The following is an 18141-nucleotide window of genomic DNA, read 5'->3' on the forward strand; positions in this document are numbered from 1 at the left end:
AAAAATGTCTTCCAGTGGATCAGTTGTGTTTAGATATTAAAAATTAGTATATTGGAATATAAATTGAGAATTCAGACTTGATGGGAGTAGTTTATGTCCCACTATGTCTCTTGCCAGTGAAGGGGAGAAGAAACAAGATCTTTAAAAACTCAAAAAAAAAAAAAAAAAAAAATCTAATCCTTTGAGGCATTGAAGTACCAAAAAGGCAGTCAGGATGTAAGAGGCCAAGATTCTGGAGACACAGGTAGATAGAAAGGTGTTTTCTCTCCTCAATGTACTTTCAGATTGAATATATGGGGAAACAGAGTCCAAGTGGCAGCTGAGGACCTCATGACATTCCACTAGAATGGGAAGATAAAAGCTGGAGTTTGGAACTAACAAGGGTTTAAGGGGTCAAGAGCCTGGAAAGGAAAGAACAACGGAGAAATGAACAAAAATACCTATATATGCCAACACCCAAGATGAACATTTGCTGGATAAGATAGCTAGAAACCAGAAGCTAGGAAACTGAACAGTTAAACAGATATATGGCAGCAATCCCAAGGGCACTGGGGAGACAAAGATTAGAGTTTAAGTTTCACCAAAATGGGGAGACTCTGGTACAAACATCATACTTCAGTTGAGACCCCAGAATCATGATGAACCAGAAGAAAGGTAGAGTAGAAATAGACCAAAAGAGATCAATGCCATCTCAGTCTGTGCACCTGCGACAAGAAAATTGAATATATCTGGGAAAGAATACAACTTGAAAAGCCTCTACAATTTTTCATTCACAAAATCTGAAGTTCAATTCACAACTGTCAAGCATATCAAGAAACAGAACCAAATGACCAAGTGCCAAAAGAAGGGGTAACAAAAAGATAAAAGATACACCTAAAGGTGAAGAAAAATTATGTAGACTAGAATATTAAAATGAATAGGATTAATATGTTCAAGAAAACATAGAGAAAGAAAATTTCACCACAGAATTGGAATCTATGGGAAAAAGGAAATTCTGGAACAGATAAATAAAATTGAGTAATTCAGTAGATGGATTTAATAGCAAATTTGACACCACAAAAGAAATACTTAGTACAATGGTAAACGGATCAATAGCAGTTATCCATATGGAAGCACCCAGAAAAAGAGGATTGAAAATACAGAAAGAGGGGTGCCTGGGTGGCTCAGCTGGTTAAGTGTCTAACTTGATTTCAGCTCAGGTCATGATCTCAGGATCATGAAAACAAGCCTTGCATGGGGCTCTGGGCTGGGTGTGGAGCCTGCCTAAGATTTTCTCTCTCCATCTCCCTTTGCCCCTCCTACCTGTGTCATGCTTTTTCTCCCTCTAAAAAATGAAATTAAAAAAAGAAATACAGAAAGAGCATGAGATATATAAAACCCAAAATAAGATATCTTACATACATAAATTGGAGTACCAGAAAAAGGAGAGAGCATAGAGCAAAAGCAGTATTTGAAAGAAAAACCAGCTAAGAATCTTCTTAAACAAAAGAAAGACATCTTAAGTCACAAATGCAACAAGTTCTACAAACCTCATTAAAAAACACACACACACATACATATACACCCAAAACAAAACAAAACAAAACAAAATTTTTAAAAAAATAGCAAAAAGCACATCTGGACACACCAAAATAAAACTACTAAAAATTAAAGACAGAAAAATCTTAAAGAGCAGCCAATTAAACAATTAAAGAGACATTTCCTTTAAATGAGCAACAATAACAGTATACTTTTTAACAAAAACAAAAGTTCAAAGAGGAAAAAATGACATACTTAGAATGTTCAAAGAAAATTAACTACTAAAGTAAATTCTATAGTGAGAAAAAGTATTCTCCATGAAGAAAAATAAAAACATTTTAGATAATCAAAACCTAAGAGAACTGGTTACTTATCCTGCAGATATCCACACCAAAGGAGTTCTTCATGAAGAAAGAAAAAATACTAGGTGGAAGAATGCAAGTGCAGAAAGCAGCAAACAGTAAAGGACAAATACATGGTTTAAAATAAATAATATGGATTATTTAAACCGAACCAAAATATAATGTCTTATGTGGTTTAAAGTATATGTAGAATTAAAATACATAACATGCATAAAAGTGAGATAAAGGTGTTTTACAATCTTTGAATTGTCTAGAAATTGATAAAGAATTAACTTTAGACTCTAATATTTTATGAATATAATATACACAGCAATCTTTAGGGTGACTACTAAAGAACAATGCAAGAACATACAATTAACAAGCTAACTGAGGGGAAAATGTATAATAAAAATTCTCCATGATTACAAGGAAGCGAAGACAAGGGAAAGAAAGTATCAAGGAACAGATGGGACAAATAGCATGACAGGTTTAAACCCAAATAAGTATTATGTAAAATTTTAATGACTAAACTCATCCTAATTAAAAGCGATTGTCATAAGAGATAATAAAATGATGTTCTAAACACCCATCTTAAATACAGATCCACAGAAAGATTAGAAGCAAAAAGACAGAAAACATATATCACAACATCAGCGATGTAAAAATACTTAGAAAACACTAATATTTAGGAATTGAGCAATGCAATTAAAAAATAAGCTATAAATCAGAGAATAAAGAATATACATTAGAAAATATTGTAAATGAATTGGAATAAAAACATGAACCAGAAAGTAAAGTGTGGAATCTAATTAAAATAGTGTTTAGGGGGCAACATAGAACTTTAAAATACATACAAGAAAAAATAAGAAAAAAAAAGAAATGCTAAAATTTAACAAGTTAGGGATTGATGTAGAAAAGCTAGGGAAAAACAGAAATTAATGCCAAAAAATTTTTTGATAAAAAGAAGTGAAATAAAAAACATGTATAAACAAGGGAAAAATAAAAAAAAAATTCTATAGTCACTAAAATATATATATGATACCTTGAATTCTGCTGATAGACTTCATATTTTAGAGTTATTTAAAAATAAGAAAAAAAGGTTTGACAGCTCTGTAACTATTAAAGAATCTTTCACTGAAGTCATTCTCCAAAGAAAATAGATTCAGAGGGATTTATCAGTGAATTCCTCCAAGTATGAATAAGGAAATAATGCCAACTTTACATAAACTCCTCCATTTCATTTAAAAATGATGTGTCATTTCCCAAATCATTTTTTGAGGCCAGCACAGTCTTAATAAAAACCTGTCAGGAACACTACAAGGGGGAAAAAAAAAAAAAAAAAAAAAAGGGACTACATCTAAATCAACACAGACCAAAAAAAGAAAAAAAAAGACACAAATTATAAGCAAATTAAACTATATAGTAATTGGATAATACATGATCAATTTGTGTTTATTTCAGGAATGAAAGATCTAATATTAAAAAATTAGTTAATGTAATTTATCTCATTAATAAAGGATAAAGATATGATCACCTCAATAAATGCAGAAAAAATTTTGATTAAATTCAATATCTATTCATGACACTCTTAATAAATTAGGAATGGATGGTAATTTATCTGACTGAGAAACAGTAACCTATAAAATATATAGAAACATCATACTTGATAATAAAATACTGAAAGCTTTTCCCTGGAGATTGAGAATAAGACAAATGGCCACTATCAGTATTTCTATTCATATACTATTGGTGATGTCAACCAAAGCAATAAGGCCAACAGGGAAATAAAAGGACTTAAAAAGGAAGAAATTAAATTGTCACTATTCACAGATGGCCAGTTTGTATACTTGGAAAATCCAAAAAGAGCTAAACTATAAAAATATGAGAACTTAGCAAAGTCATTGGATATAAAGTCAACATGGGAACTCAACTGCATTTCTATACATCAGAAACAAATACAAATAAAAATACAGTTTATAAAATTTTGTACAAAAAAATCAGACATCTAGATATAAATGTAATAAAAATGTGTAAGATATCTACACTAAAAAACTATAACTTTTTTTTAAAAGTAGGCTTCATGCAAGAGTCACATGCCTCACCGAATGAGCCAGTCAGGTACCCCGCAAAAGTGTAACACCTTTGAGAAACAATTAAAAGGACTTAAGTTAATGTAGGGATTGTCCATGGATTGGATGATTCATTCAATATTATAAAGATAATCAATTAGGGAAAAATTGGTTATATACTCAATGATATTCTAATAACATTCCTAGCAGGTGTTTATGTTTGGAAATTAATGTTTCAAATTTATATAAAAACATAAACAAGAATAAAGACATCAAAAAAGAACAAAGCTGGATAACCTACAGTACTAGATGTCAAAAGTCACAGTAATTTAAATGTATAGCAATGGTACAAGGATATAGTACAAAAGAACTGAACAGAGCCCAGCAACAAACCAATATATATGATCTCTTAATTTAAAACACATACACCAATAAAATGCTGTAAAAAAAGGATGGTCTTTCTAATAAATGGTTCTAGGGTAATTAGATAGCTACATGTAAAAAGAGAAAAGTAAAAAAGGAACTCTGACCTTTGCCTAATAATGAACACAAAAGTAACTTAGAGAAGGTTCATAATCTAAATATCTAAATTAAAACATCTAAAAGGTAAGAGAAAAAAATATTAACAGCCTTGAAATAAGCAAAAATTTCTTCAAAAGGATACAGTAAGAACCTAACTGGAAAAAGAAAAACCCTGACACATGCCTTCTATAAAATTCAAGAACTTCAGTCACTGAGAGATATCATTACTACAGTGAAGAAGAAAGCCACAGAGTAGAATAAATTTGCAATTTAGATATCCAGCAATGGACTCATATCCAGAATACAGAAAGAACTCCTATAAATCAATTAGAAAAAGACAGACAATCCAGTTTAAGAAAAGCAGCAGAAGAATGAATCAGGTGTTCCAAGAAAGAGGATATTCAAATGAGTGCATGGGAAGGTGTCAGTATCATTACTTTCAGAGAGATGCACATTAAAGCCACTCGGAGACAGTGCTACATACCCATCAGAATGGCTTAAAACAAAGACAGTATCAAGTGTTGGTGAAAACATGGAGCAATCGGAATTCTAATAAGTCACAACCCACTATGTGAAAAGGGTAGTTTACAGGGTAACTTGGTAATAAGCAAGACGATCAAATCATATCTGGGTATTTTAAAACAGAAAAAAGAAAAAAAGGAATGTCTGTAGAGAATTACACACAGAAAGAGCAAACATAAACATCCAGAAAAGGGGAAAATTAGAGCTAAAAGTTGAGTAAATTCCCAAGGAGAAAAATCTGCCCAAATTCCACAATATTCAAAACTATTGAAGCTTGTAGAGAATTGATGGGCAGAATATTGCTCATTTATGATGCCAATTTTAACATAATAAGTAAAAATCGTAAAGGGAAAATTTAACCAAGAACAATTTAACCAAGAAGAACAAGGTTTAAATGTCCATATTTTACTCCCAATTACATAAAGATATTAAAGTACCCACTAACTTTTACCTGAATGAGTCCGAAAATGCATTTCTAGACTTGATTTGCCTTTAAAAATTTTCTTACAAACATCACATTGATGAAAGGTTGCTTTGTATCTAAGAAACATAAAAAAGGTTGTTTTCAATATAAATTTAACATCATGAAAAAAGGTTATAAGATTATTTACTAAAGTTACTTATAGTTCTCACAGTAATAAAGCACAGAATTCCAAAGGAATGTGGAAATACTTTTAAAGTACCAACTTTATCTCTGATTCTTCCTCCACCAGTTACATTCAACAAACAAATCTATAAAAAGAGGTCCTTAGACTTCTAACTTTAAACAACTTAGTTTTAAAATTTAAATCATTGACCTTCTGTATTATTATTACTTGCTATTAAAAACATCAAAGGAAAAATTATAGGGACAGAAACAGATCAATGATGGGTTGAAGAAAGAAAAAAGGAGTTGAACAAAAAGGTCTGGTAGAAATTTAGGGGTGATGGAACTACACTGTATTTCGACTGTGGTAATGATTACATGACTGCATGCAACTGAAAAAACTTGTGGAACAATACACTACAAAGAATGAATTTTTATGGACATACAGTATACCTTAATTAAATTCAAAAAATAGATGTTGGAGCCGAATGAAGAGAAACTGCAGCAGTCTCAAAATGTGCCTTCATCAAAAAAGTAACACTGCTCTAACTGGTTCACTTAATAACACAAATAATAAATATTACAAACTTAAATTTTATACCTAAATTTTAAAAGAATGAGATACCAGTCCTTTATTTTTATTACAGATGAATAGACATAAAAAGCTGTAAATTACTCAAAGCTGCCTTATCAGGCAGTGAAATGTAGTACCTAAGAATTTGTGTTTGTGAATTAAAAATCCTAGATCGCAATTTCATTATGAGGAGTAAGATATTTGTAAAATGATTAGCATTTAAGTTGTGGTTATTAGGAAAGCCCATCATCTCACCTTGGAACTAATTCATATCTGATGAGTATATGGGAAAATAATTAACTCAAATATATGCAGCTGTAATATTCTGTAAGACACTTTGCTCTTAACATATCTACTGAGTCTTACTGGAATGGTTAGCAGATTGTTACCAATATTCAATAGCAATAGTATGCCCAAGGTTTCAAATGGCATTCATACTTTTCAATTCATTCAACTCAACATTTATAAAGTGGCTACAAAAACTCTATGCAAGGTCCTGTCTTCCAGAAACTTACTTCTACTTGATAAAACAGACATTTAAAAATATAATCTAGATTTAGTGACTTGGGAGTGTCACTGATAAACCTAGCAAAAGATTTGTAACCAGTATGCTTGGTTTGTCTTGTTCCATTCATATCAATAGTAAATTCAAAAAGAGATACAGAGTCACCATGGGCAGGCACAGAAATAGATGCAGGGGTACTCAACTAGGGGCAATTTTGACTTCCATGGGGCAGTTAGCAATGCTTAAAGACATTTTTGGTTTTCACAACCCGGGGTAGGTGCTACTGCCATCTGGTGGACAGAAGCCAGGAATACTGATAAACATCCTACACTTTACAGGACACCTTTCCAACTAAGAATTATTTGGCCCAAACTGTCTTAGTGGTGTGGCTAAGAAATCTGGGTCTACACTATGAATGGAGTGAAGTTTTGAACACAGATATGCTCATTTAATTGCCCCACAGTGAACATAGGATAAAGATAAAATCTACAAAGATCTAGATGGATCAGCTCTCCCTTCTCACAGGGATGCTAGAGTATAGAGCTTCAGGATAGGAATGATAAACAGTTCCAAATGAAGCTGAGATGCCCAATGTGTAAAGGACTTAAAGATGTCAATTGCAGGTGGCAAAAAGGAACTTATACTGACAGCGATTTAAGAGGTACAGTAAAATCAGAAGTCATACACAACAGCTTGTTACAGTGAATGGAAAGTGGAGAAGTGGATACTGAAATAGAGTCACCATTTAAAAGTGTTCAAAAGGGAAGAAGAAACATTAGAAAATAATGGGTAGGCGGAGGGGGTGCTAACCTTCATCATTCCACATTCTTTCCCTGGATAATCTACTTTTATGTGTTCACATATAAATCTTTATCCATAGGTCAGACTTCACTCCTGAGAGTTAGACTTAGATTTACCTATCACATTTCCTGTTTGAGTTTCTATTAAGCATCTCAAAGTCAATATACACCAAACAACTCATCTTCCTCCGTAAACTTAGTCCATCTTCTGTATTCTCTCAGTGGCTGGTTTATCAACCACCCACCTGAAAAGAGGAATTCCTTTAAAATATGAATTATCCATACATAACTATTCCCATTCTCTCAAAAGACTTAAGTATTTTTCAAATAAGTATCTTCTGCTATTTATTACTAATGCTACTCCCTAGTTAGGCCCTCACCATCTTTTTCCTAAATTCTAACAGCCTTCCAACTGGTTGATTTACTTGCCTCAGTTTATCCACCACAAATCCAGCCTCCATACATCCGTAAGAGTGACCTACCGCAAAAGAAATCCAACTGTGTCACTCTCTTGTTTAAAAACTTCAATGGCTTTTTATCACATAGGACTAAGTACTGGTTCCATAAAATGATATACAAGGCTTCATATTCTAGATCCACCATTAGCCAACCCTTGTAGAAAGTGGAACCTACAGGTTCTGGTTCCATAATTATTCAGTACAATAGATAGGCCCATAGGCTCTGGTGGCAGTGAGGGAATCCCAAAGTTCTTTCATAAGGTTTACAAGACCAAAGTTATTTTCAAAATAATACCATAACATTATTTGCCTTTTTCATTGCATTGACATTTACACTAATGACATATACAAGGCATGGTAGGTAAAAGTGCTGGCACCTCAACTCCAAACAAGGTAGTGATACTAAAATGTACCAATGGTCATTGTACTCTTCACCACCATGTATTAACAGAAAGAAAAAAAAATGATAAAGGAGTTAAATTACTAATTTTACTAAATTCCAACCTTTCAGAATGTGGCCTTTTTAATGTTCGCTGTGATGAAGTGGAACTACACAAGAAGCACTTCTACTGCATACCAAAGTACAACAGTTATCTCAAAGAAAAGCACTCATGAGTCTGATTTGTGAGCTGAAGTAGCCATTTTCTCCATGAAATATCATTTTACTTGAAAGAATGAAAGACAAGTCACAACTAGAGACTTGAGTATTTGGCAGATATTTTCACAAAAATTAAAGGAAGTAAACCTGTTACTTCAAGGGGAAAAAATGACAATATTTCCAACAACGATGAGTTTGAGCTTTCAAGCTAGTATAAAAATTTTGGAGAATAGGCTGGGGCACCTGATTGGCTCAGTCAGTAAAGCATCTGCCTTTGGCTCAGGTCATGATCTCCAGGTCCTGGGATCGAGCCCTGCATTAAGCTTCCTGTTCAGCAGGGAGTTTACTTCTCTCTCTCTCCCCCTCTGCCCCTCCCCACTGCTCATTCTGTCTGTCTCTTTCTAATTAAATCTTTAAAAAACTTTTTTTGGGAAAACTTGCATCTGACCCTTGTGATCTTGACAGCTTTCCAACACTCCTTTCTGAGAAACTAGAGGCAATATTAACAAATGTGATTTGTTGATCCTGCACTATGAAATGTGCTAGCATTTAGAAAATTGGCATAACTTAGTGAACCCATATTTTCCAAATGACAATACATCATTTTATAATATGTGTAGGTAAAAAAAATCCATTCAAGTACAAGACCAATATACTACAACAGAGTATGAAAACTTCATTAATCTTGTTTCAGATTGCACCTTTCAACTACCTTTAAGAAACTAGTAATTAAACTGTTTTGGTGTAGTAGCAAAGACTAATATCCACAATTACCTAAGACTGCTATCATAATACTCCTCCTTTTACCAACTATGTATACAGAGAGGCTAGATTTTCTTCATTTACTTCAAACAAAATAACACATGGCAGCAGATATGATAATCCAACTGTCTATTAAGCCATTAGAGATTTACAAAAATGTAAAACATGCCACTCTTTTAATATTTTTTAATTTGTTTTGTAAAATAGCTCTTTTTCACAAATTGCTTTTTACGTGAGCATGAGTATATTACTATTTTTAAGTGAATTAATACATTTTTTTCTCAATTGAATTTCTATTACAATTTATATAATTTATTTAAACAATAATATAGTTTTATATTATAATTTATATAACAAGAGTTCCTGAGATAGTGAATGATTTTCAAGGTATAAAGGGGTTGAGAAAAGTTACAGAATCTCAGGAGCAAGTGAGTCTGCAGTTCAGTCTATTTTCCAGCCATTCCTACAATATGTTTAAATTCTTATTTCCTTTTTTTTTTTTTAAGATTTTAAGTATTTATTTATTTGAGAGATAGTGCACATGATCAAGGGGAAGAACAGAGGGAGAGGGACAAGCTGACGCAGGGCTGGATCTCACAATTCCGAGATCATGATCTGAGCCAAAATCAAGAGTTGGATGCTTAACTGACAGAACCATCCTGGTGCTCCCTTATTTCTTTTTCTATACAGGATCATGTTTATCTTTCTATCCTAGCACTTTGCAGGATTCCTATTACCTCATGAATAGAAGAATTCAATGACTACAATGAATACATTGATTCAATAAGTGAATCACTGAACAAAATCAGTGAAACAATAAACCAGCATATGAGAATACAAAAACTGGATACAAATCAACACTTCCTACTCTTCTTCAAAGAGGTCTATCATTTACCACATTTAAAGATACTATGTATATTTTGTTGATCATGCTCAGTGCTATTAACCTACCTTTCTTGGTACCTTAGCTTTTGTTCCAAACACCTTGTGCAAGAACACGGATTCTCTGAACATTTTACACTCAACAACTAATCTCAGTTAAATCCAAATATCTAAATTTTATTAAAAATTTGGTGTTAAAAAGAAAAAACAAAAAACAAAAAACAAAAAAAAAACAGACTCTTCGGAGAATAAACTGATAGTTACCCGAGAGAGGTGGGCAGGGGGATGGGTGAAATAGGTGAAGAGATTTAAAAGTACATTTTTCGTGATGATCAATGAATATATACAGAATTGCTGAATTGCTATATTGTACATCTGAAACTAATATAACACTGTATGTTAAGTATACTGGAATTAAAAAAAAAAAAAAGTTGGTGTTCAGGACAGCACATGCCTCCTTCACATAAAATACCATTTTTAAATGATCAGTGTGATAAAAAGAAATCTAAGTTCTGATGAGAAACATGTCCCAAAAATTGCTCTTATTAAGTATAATATATAAGCAGCACATTTATATTTTTAGATAAGAGCCACAGCAACCAAAGATAAATGAAATGCCCAAAGAATGCCAAGATTTTATATTAGCAATTAACTTCACTGTCTACCACCTCCCAGCCTTGAGTCAACTGAAAACAAAACAAAAATGTTTCATTCAATTCTGTTAGGTCAGCAGAGAAGCTATAGAATTCCTCTAACCTATAGTTATCCAATATAGTAATTATGAGAAACTGCTTTTTCACTTACTTTTGCCACACTTTTTCTCCCAGGTGTACACTTTTGTAATGAACAGTGAGATGATCCCTACGACCAAAACATTTTCCACATTCTTCACACTGATGGGCCTTCTCACCTTAAAGACCCAAATATTTTGATTATAATATGATATGCACTTCAGTTTGTCCCTCCAGAAATATATTACCAAATGTTAAGATAACATGGTAGGAAATATACCAGAAAAGTAACCCTTTATTCTGAGCTATTTGTTTTATATTCCCTACTCAAATACCTTTCTTCAATAAATCTATGCTTATTTTCATGGATGTGAGCCCTTTTCCCCACTTGGAAAAACAACAAATATGTTTTTTGCTATAGACTTAAAATCTTAACCTTTCAATGTTACAGAGAAGATAAATGAAATTACTCCAAAACTTACTAATTTTTTTAGGAATATATTAAGTCTAGATGTCAAATACTTCAAGTGAAAATACATTGAATCAAGAATAGGCTGTTTTACTGTTGATAAAAAAGTCCCGAAAATTTTCAGATCTTTGTACTTTATTTTTAAAATAGTTTTCATCTGTGGGGATTTCATACATCTATTTGTAATGAGCCAAAATAAAATATGAAGTAAAATTCTAGATTAGTCCCATTTCTCATCTCTATTCTTATATTCAGTTACAAAGGCTTGGCCTTTAAAAAACCACTGTTTCAACTTAATCCAGTATGCAATTAAAGCATGTCATCTCCAGAATTAGGAATTTAGAATTCTTCTCCTAAAAATGAAAATGCATAATTTCAGTGAAAAAGTCATCAGACTGTTAGCATCTCTTAAAAGTGTTGATAAGAACTGCAACCTCATCGTGATCATTTAAGGAAATAATTACAGCCATTGCATACTTTATATTTAGATTATGTTTATAATAATAATAATCACCTGTTCTACTGTGCTCATAGAGATGGCTCTTTCCCATTATTGTGCTCATATAGTTGGCTCTCTTAGCATTCCTGAACATCAATCTGAGAGGAAAATATGAAAGAAAGCCCCAGAATATAAAAATTATAAATACAGTATAAAGATCCGAAATTGATCAGGATTATTAACATACTCTTTTCCAAAGATGGGGTTTCAAAAATTCACTATTACATAAACTATAATACCCAATTATAATCATTTCTCTTCAAACATCTGTTTTGCTAATTTCTTTAAAATCCAATAAAAATGAGAAATGTTATCTTGGCATTTCCCTTTAGAGGAATGCCAATATCAATTACTGCACACATTCACATTATATTCAAAAATGCAAATTTTGAGAATTTGATTAAAACAAACTTCAAAATATAGTCTGTAGTCATATAAGGAAACCAAATGATTAAAACTACAGTGAACAAAAACATGTCATAAAATTATGTTCCTTTCAGATATTTTAAAAAAGGTTTTCAGAATCAGCATTATCAATGAAGTGACTATGACCAGCATTTGCCAAATTATTTAAATTATAGCCAACATAAACACGATGCAGTATGTGGTTGCAAGTGCCTTTTTAAAAGATCTTATAAACATCATTACAAAGTACACCTTCCTTTACCTGAATGTATTTTTTTGTGCTTTGTAAGGTGGTCATGACGAATAAATGTTTTCCCACATTCGTCACATTCGTATCTTTTATCATCATGATGTACTCGTAAGTGAAGTCTATAAAGAAAAAACAATTGAAGACCATAAAAACTGGTGACACCAAGGAAAAATCTTGATTAACTCTAAGGGAAACTGGGCTGTTTACTTATCCATTCACCCTCATACGTTATTTGCTCTACTTCTTGAACTTTCATCTTTCCCGACTCCTTCACTACCAGGCTACAAGGTTCCTACTCACTTTTTCAAAAGACATCTCAACATTTGCATATACACTACGTCTACATGACATTCCTTCCTGACTTAGATCCTAAGTCTACTTCACTAAACATACTAAATGTATAAAGTTTTTGTATATCTGACTGGTGGAGTTTCAGAGATAGCAAAAGTAGGAATGAGTCAGAAGTAATTAGAATCAGACAAATAAGGTAAGTGACTTAAACCTGTGATACAGCAAATAATTAAAAATTAACCCTTTTCTGGACAACTGATACCATTTATAAATTGGTAAGTAAAAATTTACTAAATTTTATAAGTAATCAACTTTCTGACACGTTTTTGCTACTTTTCTTCATACTAACCAAAGTGTAGTTCATTTTATAGTCACCAAGGACAGGTTATACATGTTTAAATTATTAAAATTCATTTAACTTGAATTATTTTTAGCACCATAATCCTCTATCAAATATATCCCAGTGAAATGAATAGTTTTCCCATTCAAGTTGCCAAAACAGATATTGATTTCATAACTAAAACCAATAAACTGACTGAATTACATCTAAAGAGGACACATTCTATTTAAAAAGAGGTAAAAGAGGAAAATAAAAAATGAAAGTGTAAACATTTAAGCCTTAAGATTAAAAACCCTAAGAGCATTAATAAACATGTAAAATGTACATATATCTCACATTATTTATTCAGGAAAAAGCCAACGTTTCACAAATGGCACATGTGGTCAGGGATTCAGCTTTAAAAACAGTTACACAGGTTACAACTAATACACAGAAGACTTTCCTAAACTGAGAGTCCTAGAGTTTTCAATTTTGCCATATTTCATTCCAAAATATTCTTTGATAATTAAGAGTAATGAAATATACTAAGGTTATTAGAAAATCAGAGTTTTAATGAGTTTTGATTCAAAGAAAAGTAATGAAATAAATTTATATGATAGTGACTTAGTAAAGCATTTAGCAAACTTGATGATGAAATATTTAATATTTTGTACTACAGAATAAAGACAATATTAAAAGTTGTAACGTAGGGGGAAAGTCAAAGTTTTTTTGCATGATTTTAAGTGCTAAGAAATGTTTTAATTCAACAAATAACATGCAACAAAACAGAATTAAAATAGAGACATAATTTTAAAAAGACATAATTTATCTCACCCAATATAGGGGAAAAATGTCTTGACTTACCTGTATGAACTTCCATGACGGAAACTTTGCCCACAAATACTACAAAGATGAGGTTTTTCTCCACTATGGATTCTTAAATGTTCTTTCAAAGTAGTCCTGTGTTAAAAAATATATACTTATCTGAAGACTTTTTAATGTCAATACTTATATTAAACATAGATTTCCAGGGGTGCCTGGGTGGCTCAGTTGGTTAAGCATCTGATTCTTGATTTTGGCTCAGGTCATGATCTCAGGCTGATCATGAGATCAACCCCTGCACAGGGATCCACGCTGGCTGTGCAGCCTGCTTAAGATATTCTCTCTCCCTCTTCCTTTGCCCCCTGCCCCCCGTTGGTGTTCTCCCTCTCTCTCAAACAAACACAATTTTCAGAACGCTTACCAGAAAGGTATTCAAGCTAACAGATACTATGACCAGTTTCCTTTTTTCCTACAGTATTTTTGCTTTTTATTGGATTAGTCTCACAAGCATATAATCACATCTGTTTTGTCTCTTCTTTAAGACACATACACACACAAATTAACTTTGGCTTCCTTTGCCATTAGTTTGCTCAAGGATTTAACTATACAGCTTAAGCAGTTATCAAGAAGTACAATGATAAATGATAAATTATTACTACTGCATTAAGTAAAACTGATGTGAATTTTAGTAGAGAATTTAATAATGTATAAGCAATCCAGTATATCAGTACTATTTCTTTCAAATACATGCTCAGGATCTGTGAAAAGAATGTTTTATGGCAAGAGAGCTTTACAGGTAACTTGTAACTTCTAGATGCCAATGTGAAAAAAGGAAATCATATAAAGAATACAATCACTCTCATTCTTAAATCTTCCAGCCCTACTGACCCAGGATGGGCTTGTTAAAATAAAAAACAAAGAGATCAGTCTTGAAAGTTCCCTGAGCAGACAAAATGAGTTTAGTCCCACAAACAAAGCCTAATATAGCTTATTTTGCAAGGATAACTTGCCCTGGGTCATTTGTTTATACCTCTGAAAATCACAGCCAAAACTTAAAGCTCCTTCCTAAGGTTGATATGAGGTAACTATTAACCAATTCTTTATCACTTAAGAAATTCTAATGTCACAACCAACCACTGTGAAGAATAAACAGTCACTGCTTTCTCATTGTATAAACTGCATATAAAAATATACCTGAGTCTCATTCTATGTTTTGGTTTGAGTGGTCCTGATTTGCAAACCCTTTTTTTTTTATGTAGGCACAATAAACTTTCACTAGTTACCACTTTGGTGATTCATTGGTTTTACTTCTGTTATTTCTGAACTTTTGGTAGGCTACTGTATAACCACTGCTGCTCCAAATATATAGCTAGCATTTCCTTTGGTTCTAACACTCAGAGATTTCCTACATGTCAAGTGCTGAGTAAGGATAGACAAAGTTATTCTGGAAGGAAAAAAAGTAAAGGGAAATGTTTCTGACCTTTTCGGGCTTTTGACTGTTTCTAATACTTGGTTTTTATTTTAATCCTGCATCTTCTGAGTGGTAAGGCTGAACCTGAGATGAAAGTAGATACATGCCAGTAGATGGTGCTCCTCCACAAGGCCCACCAACACTTGACACGTGTGGCTGCAGGTGTATTTAACTTTGTGGAAATTATCCCTAAAGTTATTCCTACACCCCCATCTATTAAGTAATTAAAAAGTAAAAAGATGGAGAGATTGTTTTAGTTTTTGGTTTACTTTTTATTTTTATAGAAAGACCTTTAAGAAAAAAAGAATTTATAATGTATAAAATAAACTGTATCAATCTAGAAGTTTTCATGTAAATATAGGATACTGATTTTCCTATTTTACCATTACATTAATTTGTTATTTTAAGAAAGTGGCATTTCTAATGTTTTAAAATTATGGAACTTTTATATTATATACTGAAGGATATAAAATTTGTACATTTTGTTCTAAGGATAGTATTACTACACTTAAATGCAGAATAAGACTTAGAACATTACTAAATCTCAGGATGCCTCTACATGTTCCTTCTTGATCTCTCAGATAACCATTTATGTTAGCCATTCCCTTTCTTCTTTTACTACCTAGTAGTATGTATCACTAAGTAATATAGTGTATATTTTTGAAAAACTGAATAGCAAGCACAAATCTAACAATATTGTCACTATTAGCTCAAGAGCCACAAGACAGCATGAACAGGGTGTCTGTATTAAAGTCTGGCTGTAGCTTGCCTGAGAACTGGCAAGAGTCCTTTCTAACATGTCAATGTTAGAGTCATGAATAAACACTGGAAAACAGAGGGTTCATCACAATCAGAACATCTGACAACCTAGAGTGGATCAAGTATTAGAAGTCTGACAGAAATACAGTCAAAGTGAATAGGCTGCTATACAGATTTTGCTTCTAAACTTACTATGGGCTACCTGTAATTCTCATGGATAGATCATAAATATTCTGACCTATTATGATAGGTCATAATATTTCTGTGAAATGAAACAAATATCCTCAGTTAAATCAAGTAGCAAGGCATAAATATAATAGTAGGAACCTCACTAACAAGTATACAGGTATGATACAGTGGCAGAGAAGAGGTAAGAATTTGAATCAGGGAGAAGAAAATGGGGAGCTGTTATTCAATGGGTATAAAGTTTCAGTTATGCAAGATGGGTAAATTCTAGAGGTCTGCTGTACAACATTGTGCCTTAACTCAATGTTAATTCTGTATTAATAACTTAATACGATTGTAACTTAATAACAATACTGTATTGTACTCTTAAATATTTGTTAAGACGGTAGATCTCATGTTAAATGTTGTTACGACAATAAAATTTAAAACAAAATTTGGGGGTCAGACCTACTCTAGCATTCTGTCCCCTAGCTAAAAGAGGAAACAAAAAATTTAAAAAAAAAATGTTTTAAAAAAATAGGGATCCCTGGGTGGCGCAGCGGTTTAGCGCCTGCCTTTGGCTCAGGGCGCGATCCTGGAGACCCAGGATCGAATCCCACGTCAGGCTCCTGGTGCATGGAGCCTGCATGGAGCCTGCTTCTCCTTCTGCCTATGTCTCTGCCTCTCTCTCTCTCTGTGTGACTATCATAAATAAATAAAAATTAAAAAAAAAATGTTTAAAAGAGGAAACATGCCAGCAGGGATCTTAGCAATGACAACCCTCAATCTGTCATGCAGCATTACTACCACCACTGTGCGCTGATTACCCATTGTATACACATTTTGCACAACTGACAGCTTGGAAACTTCATTTACCATCTCCTATGAATTCCCTTTGCCTCTATCCAGTATCACAATTTCTATTTCCTGTAGCTCCTTTAGATGCTTCATGAGAAAGAGTACATCAAAGGCTAACTTTTTGATAATCATGAAAAATGTCTTAATGTATCTTCAGGCTTGGTTGTTAATTTGACTAAGAACAGAATTCTAGGCTGGAAATAATTTTCTTTCAGAAATCTCCAATCCAAAGTACTACTGTATCATTTTATATCTAGTGTTGCTATTCAGAGAGCTGTCCAAGTAATTCTAATTCATAATTCAATGTATGTAACTTTTTTTCCTTGAACAATTAGAAGCATACAGAAGCTTCTCTTTGTGCCCAGTGTTCTGAAATATCACAGTGATGTATCTTGGGGTAGGCTTATTTTCATCTAATGTCCTAAGCATTTGATGGGTAATTTCAGTCTGGCAACTCATGTCCTTCAGTTCTGGGAAATTATCTTGAATTATTCAGTGATGATTTTTTTCCCTTGCTATTTTCGTTGTTCGCTTTTCCTTTCTGGGCCTTTTGACTGGTTCTCTAATGTTCTAATTCTTGTCTCACACTTCTGTATCATTTGCTCTACCTTTTGGGAGGTTCCCTCAACTTTGTTCTTCAATCCTTCCATTAGAGTCTGTACTTTGTCTATTACACTTGGAATTTCTGGGAGCTCTGATTTGTTATGTTAGTGACTCTTACATAGCATCTTTTTCTTGTCTAATGGATTATAGATCTCCAACTGAGGATACTCATAATTGTTGTTTACCTCTTTTTTTTTTTTTTTGCAAGTTTTCTTCTTTCTGCATAATCTGTTTCCTTCAAGATTTTATTTTTTTTCCTTCATGATTGTGTTGGCATCTAGCTCCCATGTTAAATGCTTTTCTTCTGTGTTTTAATTCTTCTATCTGCCTATGATTACATGTGATGGACTAAAACGTGGATG

The 18141-nt window shown here is 32.8% G+C and overlaps 1 protein-coding gene and 1 long non-coding RNA gene across 5 annotated transcripts in view; one reads left to right on the top strand and one right to left on the bottom strand.

The window, feature by feature from the left end:
* The window catches only part of LOC144316439 (uncharacterized), a 31302-nt gene that overhangs the window by 11507 nt on the left and 1654 nt on the right, over positions 1–18141 (top strand). The window contains exon 3 of one of the 3 annotated variants that reach the window (XR_013382388.1): positions 8407–9153. The exons of 1 other annotated variant lie outside the window; for it this stretch is intronic. This is a non-coding gene — a long non-coding RNA (uncharacterized LOC144316439). Of the gene's footprint in view, positions 1–1899; positions 4017–8406; positions 9154–18141 lie in introns of those variants that run through there. One more of the 3 variants, XR_013382389.1, reaches the window with a different exon arrangement.
* ZBTB41 (zinc finger and BTB domain containing 41) overlaps positions 1–18141 on the bottom strand; it is a 43854-nt gene that overhangs the window by 7480 nt on the left and 18233 nt on the right. For both annotated transcript variants that reach the window (XM_077902337.1, XM_077902338.1), the window contains exons 7-10: positions 13966–14061; positions 12504–12610; positions 10942–11047; positions 5424–5512 (exon numbers count right to left, since the gene is read on the bottom strand). In XM_077902337.1, the coding sequence (XP_077758463.1) occupies positions 5424–5512; positions 10942–11047; positions 12504–12610; positions 13966–14061 (398 nt within the window). The remainder of the gene's footprint in view (positions 1–5423; positions 5513–10941; positions 11048–12503; positions 12611–13965; positions 14062–18141) is intronic.

Source organism: Canis aureus, chromosome 6 (genome assembly GCF_053574225.1).
Source record: "Canis aureus isolate CA01 chromosome 6, VMU_Caureus_v.1.0, whole genome shotgun sequence".
Classification (NCBI taxonomy): domain Eukaryota; kingdom Metazoa; phylum Chordata; class Mammalia; order Carnivora; family Canidae; genus Canis; species Canis aureus.